Source organism: Gossypium hirsutum, chromosome A02 (genome assembly GCF_007990345.1).
Source record: "Gossypium hirsutum isolate 1008001.06 chromosome A02, Gossypium_hirsutum_v2.1, whole genome shotgun sequence".
Lineage (NCBI taxonomy): Eukaryota > Viridiplantae > Streptophyta > Magnoliopsida > Malvales > Malvaceae > Gossypium > Gossypium hirsutum.
This window is the reverse complement of record NC_053425.1, coordinates 29463975-29473467: the sequence shown is the minus strand read 5'-3', so window position 1 is coordinate 29473467 and position 9493 is coordinate 29463975. Positions and strand designations below refer to the sequence as shown.

Below are 9493 nucleotides of genomic sequence, written 5' to 3'. Positions count from 1 at the left end.
CTTTAGAAATTCACCATAATTTGTGTAAAAATAATTAGGACTCAAAATTTATATGTATGGATTCCTTATTGAGTCTATTTTTAAGTGAAACAAACGGCATAGTCATTGGATTTCTTTACAAAAAGAAATTTAATTTGTAGTTCATAGGGGTCAGAGTATCCAAACCCTGAAACAGGGGAGACTTTAACTAATAAACTGTACTAATTGGCCTGACCAAAAATTATAGAAAAAATTATTAGATATATATATGAGTCTAGTTTCAGGGAAAATTTACGAAGCTTAATTTTGAGTTTCGGAACTCGAGATATGAATTTTTAAGCGACTGTGATGTAGTTAGCCAGCTTGTCTGGAAATTTTAAAAATAAATTGTTTGAGCTGTTTAATTAATGAATTAAGTCCGTTAACACCTCGTGCTCGACTCCGGCGATGGTCTCGGGTACGGGGGCGTTACATACATAATTCATTGTACCATCTAATTCTCCTAGATACAGTTTCGAAACTTTTGTTAGTAAGAAATTGTTTAACCGCTTGATTACCAGTTTTTATAATAAATTTTTCAGGTGCTAAATATATAAGAAAAATTTTTATTCCTTTTTTAATTGCTAATAACTCTTTTTCATATATAGCATAGTTTATTTCATTTGGTTTAAATTTACCTCAACTATATCCACATATTAATTCTTCATTTTCTTCAGTATCCATTGGTTCTGTAATTTCTATATTTTTTTCCTCATCTGTTGAAGTGTTTTCTTCATCAGATTTATAACTAGTAACCTTTAAGTTCTCTAGATTATCAGAATTACTAGAACTACTACTGTCTGTAGTGTAATAATTTAACATATAATGATAATTGAATAAAGTAAACAAATCTATGTTTTTCATAAAGTTCTTCTATTAGTTTTAAATATTCTATTTTTTTATTTTTATCTGTACTTTAAGTAAATTTAAATTTCCAATGTTCTATAAGTTCCACTAAATTGGCTCATCAATCCTACCCTAGGCCCATATTGGCCCAACGGATTGTTACAATACCAAAATATGCATAAAAATGCTTATTTTACTAAAAGTGCATCTAGACTACTAAATTGTAAAACTATTTGAAATACTAATAAAATAGTCCAAAAACAAGCTCATTAAGTGTCGAAAAGACTTTAATTTGACACAACGAATTGCGGTAGATAATACATACGGGCCCTATCGGTCTTGATTTAAACATATATCATTAGCATAACATGTCAAAATGTGAATTCTTGCCATGTTTTCATTTGAAAGTTAATTAAACTAAATTGAGATAGTCTGAGTTGCTTCAACAACATAATGTGGCATCATGCATTCGAATTTGACAACTAGGTTGTATAGGGTGTCATAATAGCATTTTTACTAAAAAGTTGGTAACCTTTTTTACGCTATCAATAATTTATTACTATTTACCAATCTTCTTTAATTATGGAATTTGTTATATGCTACAAATTAATTACATAAATAAGACTATTTTCCACTTAACTATTAGAGAAGTTTGGACCTAGACATCCAAGTATATAAAATTATCAATTTATACACCATCATTGAGGATATTAAAATTTTTAGTCACCAAATCATTAGATACTAAAGTTGGATGAGAGAAGTTCTAAACACATGTATGATGACACGTAGTACTACCACATCATCCAACGTACAAATTATCATTTATTTTTGAGTTATTATAGTTTGAAGCTAAGAGTAAATATATTATAGTTATGACTACTTAACTTTTCAAGAAGTTATAATTTAGTTACCAAAATTTGAAAATTTATAATTTGATCACCAATTTTTTATGTTTGTCAAAACTTACTTTATTAAATTTTTGTCTCAATAATCAATATTTAATTGCCAAAGGAGGTTTCACTTTTTTTTATGAAATTAAAAATATATTTAAATTCTATTTTATTTTAGTTATTATATTTTAAACTTAATTTTTTGGAATTTTTTCTTTAAGTAATTACTACAAACTACATCACCAAATCAAGAAATTACAATAGGAATAAGAAAATTCTCATAATGCCAAGACAAAAGATTAATATTTTATAAATGTAATGACCAAATTGTAAATATTTTTACAAGTTAGGTGAACTAAATAAAATTTGCAAAAAATCCAAAAATAAATTATTTTAAAAAAGTTCTCATAATACCACGTGGACATTACCATGTAAGATGTTAAATATTGTGACAACTTATAGATATTATATTGTTTTGTGACCTAATTATTAGTAAATAATAATTGAGTAATCAAGATTTTTAGTAACAATAAGATTGGTGCCTAAACTGACATTTTGATAGTTAAATGGTCAAATTAAACCTCTTTAACAATGGAGTGGTCGTATTTATAAATTACCTTTTGTTATCAATTATATATTACTACTTTTCAATGGTTAACTTCTATTATTCATTATTGTTTTAAAATTATTACTCTCTTTTTCGTAAAAAAAGAAAAAAGAAAAAAACGCGGTGCAACTGCTCTCCCACTCCTCTTCCTCTTGCCAACACCGCCATGTAATCCGCTACATTGTTCCCTTCCCACTACACATGTTGCACTTGAACCTCCTATTCCCAATTCAATAATTCCTTCAGTTCTCGCAACACCACATTATGGTGCATCTCTTGTTCCTCACCCTAGGTAATTGAACAATAACAACACTATAAACTTTGTAACACTACTCGTCCATCCCAATGGCCTGTACAAACGAGGATACTAATAGGACATTTTTAGAGCAGATTTCAATACTTTATTTAAGAAAATAAATGATAATTTTTTTAATAAAATCATAGAAATGGATAAACTATATTTTACAATTCTAAAATCTTACTAAAATCATTTTAAAACAATTTATAAGTGTTTAGAGGTGTCCAGGACCAAACTCGGGCCTTAAAGGGCCCTTTTTGCACTAAACAGTACAGTGACTCCAAAAGGTACAAGGGGTATGGTACCTAGGCCTTAAGTACCAAAACCTTAGTCCCTGTACTATTTTTGACGCTTCCTGTTGATTGGGGTCCGGTCCCTTTAGGGCCAAGTATTGATACCCTTGTTCTTAGGTAAAAAAATTGCCTCAAAACTCTCGTTTTTAAGCAGGAAACTTCACCATATCAAAAACCTTACTTTAGTAACTTAAAAATCACATTTTAATGGCAACAAAAAAATTCCGAAACACCTCCAAACTAGACTTTTATAAAAACATGTTCAAAAGAAATCAAAAGACCAACATTCTTATTCATGAAACATAGTCAAAATGTGGCAAAACATGTCAAAACATTCAAGATGTTAAGCTAGCATATTAAACTTATATAAAAACACTCAATAACCAAACTAAAGCATGAAAAACAAAGCATGCATGCATGCATACATACATTGAAAGTAAATTTAGCATGTGGCTCAAGACCAACCAAAATAAGTAAAATAGATATCGCCATTACAAATTATATGAAACAATCATATATGCACCCCTAAATGACTTCTTTAGTACATGTCGCTAGGTATCATTCACAAATACAATTGTTTCATAATCTTTAATGATGACTATGGTGCATGCATGTGATCCTCGAGAAGCACGAGACCTTGATTCAGAAGACCTATGCATAAACATAATAGCAAGTTAAGCATAAAGGTTAATAAAATAATATGGATAAAACCTTAAATACCTACATTCAAAATTGAGATCTAGATAATATAAAAGATTATATAATTCATTTAGAAGAAATGTGAATGGCATCTACATGTTAATTCAAAACAACTATAAGCAGTTTAGTACAATGAGAACATACAAGTAATTTCATTGAATGACTTACGTATAAGTTTATATCATGCCATAATCAAGTTATTCTCATAAATCAGAGTTAGTTAACTTCAACCTTTAGTATGCCTTGAAAATAAAGATAGGATACTTGAGACTAATTATCTGAAACTATAATAACAGGAGCGCTGAAGCACAGGTGTCTGAAGACCAAATCAAGATTGCATTGAAGTGCTAGAAACAGAAGCATCGAAGTACGAAAATAGGAGTCCCCTATTGGCATGCCAATTGTATCCTAACCATTTAACTAAGCTATTAAGGCCTTATTTTAGAATTTCCATAATGTCAATATTAGCATCATGAATCAAGTTTACAAGTTTAGAACAATATCCTAGGCAAAAATGACTACAATACGAAGTCACAATTTCATTCATAATATTAAATCATCAAATCAAGATTCAACTCCCATTAACATCTCCAGACTTAACTAGAAAATCATTTATAAAGTTATGTTTTTGCCATCAACAACATTTTCAAGATCATAAAACATTAATATAGTATAATATGTATTCAATTCAATTAAAAGCAATATTAATTTCAAATAGGAGTTTTAATTGGCTTTCAATATATCTTACCACATAAAAAGTAATCAAAAGAGTTGGAGAAGGTTAAATCAAGCTTAATCGACTAACTTTTCCTTTCCTTTGTTAGCATTCTCCTTTCCTTCTTCAATTTCTTTCATAAACGATAAATACTCATTAACACATAATCAGTAAATAGCCATTAATATGGTTCAAAATCTCAATACTTAAAAATAAACATTAAGCATGTAGATGATGGAAACTATAAAACTCATACCTTAATTTTATCTGTTCAACTCTCTAACTCACTTTCTCATATAAGTGCTCAAACTCAGGCCTTTTAGAAGATGGAGATGATGAAGGGAGAAATTAAATAATGGTTTTGGGATGAAGGTTCTACAAGAAATTTGTATGAAATGCTGGAAAAAAATTCATATCAAAATTCTACTAAATTTCTCCATTTATCAAGATAGAGTAAATATTTTTGGGGTGTTTAATACTTCCAATACTGCTCTTAAAAAACCAAAATCCCAGGCAAGCCGCAGTCCAATAAACGCTCCCCATAGCTCTGTTTGTAGCACACAACACGTTCCAATTCCCTTTGAAAATCCCACTGCCTAGCATCCCGCAAAATTAGTCTTTAATTATGAAATTTGCTATCAATATTTGCTTTATTAATTGCTAATTACCGAAAAACTGAATTAACACTTTTTTTATTTTAAAAGGTTTGTAATTTTAAAAACATATACTTTAATGATATACACTTGTGAGCTAAATTGAAATTTTGATATAAATTAACGTCTAAAAATTGTTTTCTAAATGTATAAAAAATTTATTCTTATTAATAACTTAAGCAATTTTCAAATTTTTAATGATGACATTTATAATTATTGTGTTATAATAATTTATATTTTTCATTATTTATTACAATATTATTATTTAATATGTCACTATAATATTTTTAATTATTTTCTAATAAATAATCCTTGCTTCTTCTTTTCTAATCAGTACATATTGTAGGAAAAGGGATGGGGATAGGATTTTAATCCATCTAATCATTAATTGATGAATGATTAAACATTCAAATTTCAACTCAATGAATTACGCATGATATTAGAAAAAAAAATATTATACAAAAACATTCTAAGCGTAAGTTTAATAATATTTTTTTCTCTTAAAAGTAAAATTTATTTTTATAGTTTATATTGATAACTTTTTTAAAATTTAAAATTATATATAATTATTGCTTCATACATTTATTTAGTATAACTTTATCCATAAATTATAAATTGGTAAAAATTTCTTGTAATTATAAATAAATAAAAAATCAAATATGATTATGATTTTGAGGTGGAACATTAAGACAAAAACTGGCGTAATAAAAAATGATTAATTATTGATAGATTCCTGACAACCAGCAATAAAATGAATACTATCCTTCCTATAATATAAAAGTTAAACAGAAAACTAAGAAAAATATTCCATAAACCTAAAAGCCAGAATATGGTGCATTAGGCCCTTCATCCCCACCAACACTTGCATGTTGCAGTTGCAAATATTATGAAGGGGGGGCTTCAATACAATTCAATTGCCAGGTGAGCTTTCTCTGTCATGACTGGATTCCATGTCACCATGAGACCCAGCACATCCCACACCTCAGCTATGGACCAAAGTTAGATAGGGGATTTAGTAAAATTTCTTACGACTATGTATATGGAATAAATTAGAAGATTTGGCACCACCACCAAATTGCCACCGTGATGATTCCGAATATGTAGGTGGTGACCCTGAATGGTGATGCCTCACTTTCATCTAAGAACCCTTCGTACATGATTGTGTTGTCGACAAGAGGTGACGTTGGCATCGCCGTTGTTGTTGTTTCTGTGTTCTGCCCTGGCGTTGTCGCCTCTTGCGATGACTTCTGGCTGCAAATTACCAACCGTTAAAAGAACTCTGGATAATTAATTATGTTGACAACAATGGTAATGTGTGGTGAAAGTAAGTGGAGGTTTCCGCATTAAGATTCAAAATATTTTGACTCTTTTATTTAAATAAATCGATAAATTAAATATTAAAAATTAAATTAATCTTTTTAATTAAAAATTTAATTTATTTCTACTATTAAAAATTAATATTATTAATAAAATAACTAAATATTTAGGTGATGTGTCACATTCTAATAATAAAAATAGATAAAAATGTTTTAAAAAATAATTTAATATTTAATATAAAGTATAAATATTAATTTAATCAATTTTTAAATAAAAAATAAAATATAATCCAAAACTAGTTCTACCATATTTTTACGTTAAATGTGTTGGGATTGGAAGCATGTAGTTTATGAGTATCTCCTACTTCCCGTTAGCAACGATGCCAATTATAGAACTTCAGAGTTCAGTGTGTCAGAGAATTTGGCTCAATTTGCGGGACGGGATCCGGTTCCACGAGAGATCGATGCGCTAAATTCAGATCCCCTGGAGCCCAGTTTTCATCTTCCAAGGACCATTAATTAGACAGCTATTCATTTAAATATGTCAGAACGCCTAAAAGGACCCTTATACCCCCAGCCTATCTTCAGTTGGGTTTGAGTCTTTTGTGTCTTGACTCTACCCTCAACGGTCAGATGTGCAAATTATTGTTGTTTGTCGCCGAGCCACGTGAAAAATTGGGCTGAGCTGACAGACCCTTCACGCCAACGTTCTTTTCGGGACAAAAGGCACTATTTAAAATTAAAAAAAAAACACCACTCCAGACTCTTTTAATTTTAAAATTAAATAAATTAATTCCTCTTAAAAAAATTAAATAATTTAATTCAACTAATTAAAATATTAATATTTTTATCAATTATACATAATTTTAATTATTATAATAAATTTAATTTTTAAAATTTATACATTCTTTTAAATTTGATCCTAATTTTATAAATTAATCTTATAATAATTATTTAAATATAAATATTGAGGTTAAATTTGTTAAATTTTTTAAATTGAAGCCAAATAAAAAAATTATGTAAATAAAATTAAATTTATCAAATCAATTAAAATTATGTATATTTAAAAAAATAAATTAACTTGTTGTCTTTATTTACTCATTTTTTAAATTAATAAAGATTAAATTAATTTAATTTTTTGAGATTTTTTTTGTGAGAGATAAATTTACTCAAATTTGGAGAAACCTAAGAATATTTTTGCCGAAAATTTTCGCTTCATTTTTAAATAATAATATATTTAATTGTTTTTAATTTTGCGAGTTTATATTAGCAAGCAGATGACATGATTAAATATTGTAAAAAGAAAAAGAAGAATAAAGAAAATGTTATCATTCTGTAATAAAAGAAAATTTACCTGGTGTTAGGTGAAGGACAGAAAGTAATGGAGTAATCGGCAGCATTGGCACATGTGAAGGTGCAGGTTTTATCATCATAGGCATAGCTGTAGGCGCGTGGGCAAGCTCTCTTAAAGACTTGGGAGTAGTAAGAAGGCTTGCAAGTAGCGGGTGTGGCATACGCGCCGCTGCAACAGTACTGAGGCTGGCGGAAGGCCTCGCAAGCACTCTTGCATGCGATGCCACCCCTGCCGTTACTGCTCATTATCCTAAGCTCCGAAGGACACAAGCCATTGAGATCCTCAACGCAGCCGGTGCTGCTACAATTTTGACCTTTGCCACCCTGAGGAACCACTAACATAGGAATGTTGTAACCGTCCACCAAACTCACATCAAAGAAATCAAGCCCACCAGCACCGTCCAAAGTAAATTCAGCCAAAGTGGCAGGCGGAGCAGCCCCATTCCCAGAACATTCAAGCTTCCCGGAGCCACAATCACCGGTGAGACATGAGAATTTTCCGTCGGAATCTTGCGAACAATGGGTTCTACCCCAAAAGCGACCGCCCCATGATGTGGGGGCGGTAATGGTTTTGGTTTCACCTCTTTGGAGGGTGAAACCTGTTGTAGCAAGTGTTGGAACACCAGCGTTTGAGAGAATTCCAGGCCATACCACATAATCGCATTTGTTTACTATGGTAAAGGTTGTTGCTTGAACTACATGGGACAGAGTAAGAACACAAATAGCGGCAATCAATGTTGGTTGGGACATAAAAGTTGGGAAGAAGAAGTGGAAGGTGTGGTGGATGGCCAAAACCCAGCAGATTGAGATTTCTTCTATTTGGGGGATTGGGTTGGGAAAGACTGAGTTCATGCAATTTATAACGTCATATACAGATGAAAGGTGGTCCAATTAAGTAGAAGTTGCTATTGGTACCGGCTCTATGTCTGTCTAACCCTACAGGATTTCCTTATTACATGGTAAAATCCCGATAATATGGGAAAAGATATGGGCGTAAAATTAATTATTCTTTGCCACATGAAAATAAAAAATTGGATTGATGGAGGTCCATATCGAAATTGTGGGTATCGATTTAGGTCTTAAATTATGTTGAAATTTTGAGTCATTGATGAATCATGCTGTCAATACCGGTCAAAGTAAAAAAACAATTTAAATTTTAAACCTAACCCACTCATTAATCTTTTAAAACCCCAAACCCAAACAATCTCCGCACACAATAAAAATCATACATTCATCGGCCAAAAATGAAATCATACCCCCTATAAAATTTCAAAAATAAAAAATGTCCCCAAAATATCTCCAAATTTTGAAAATTAACCCACAAGATATCAAAATTTTGGAGAAATTTCCAATTTTAGGTAAGCTCCATCACTTTATTTTTAATTTGTTAAATAAATAAATTATGTATTCTAAGCAATATGTTATTTTTAATTTAAATAATACATTTGTTTTTGCAGGTTTTAGCGTGATTATTAGAAATATTAGTAAGTATATGTGAACTCCAAATTTTAATGTCTTATGTTTTATTTTATATATTGACTATAAATATTTAAAATTTATCCACATTTATTTATTTTCTTTATGTTAATATAAGATTGATTATTAGTGTACAAATTAACACACTTTCTTTTTAAAATCCAAAAGTATTCACAATTTTACCTTACTAAAAAATCACATAAATATAAGCTCAAGTTCCATGCATGTTGATCGGCCATAATTTGATATGGTAAATTAGGCTTTCTCAATATACTTAAGGAATTTATTTTCAAGCAAAGTAATGTCTTTTTATTCATTTCAAGCTGTGT

At 29.9% G+C, this 9493-nt stretch overlaps 1 protein-coding gene across 2 annotated transcripts; it reads right to left on the bottom strand.

The window, feature by feature from the left end:
• Positions 1–5716: 5716 nt before the first annotated feature.
• LOC121208538 (thaumatin-like protein 1) lies at positions 5717–8734 on the bottom strand. 2 transcript variants are annotated; one of them, XM_041079480.1, is made up of 3 exons: positions 7690–8629; positions 6175–6270; positions 5717–6005 (listed from the first exon to the last, which is right to left on the bottom strand). In XM_041079480.1, the coding sequence occupies exons 1-3, from the start codon at positions 8538–8540 to the stop codon at positions 6002–6004; spliced, it is 951 nt and encodes a 316-aa protein (XP_040935414.1). In that variant the 5' UTR covers positions 8541–8629; the 3' UTR covers positions 5717–6001. The 2 variants fall into 2 exon arrangements, with proteins under 2 accessions (XP_040935414.1, XP_040935411.1); XM_041079477.1 differs by having other exon boundaries at positions 5717–6270; positions 7690–8734.
• Positions 8735–9493: the final 759 nt, after the last annotated feature.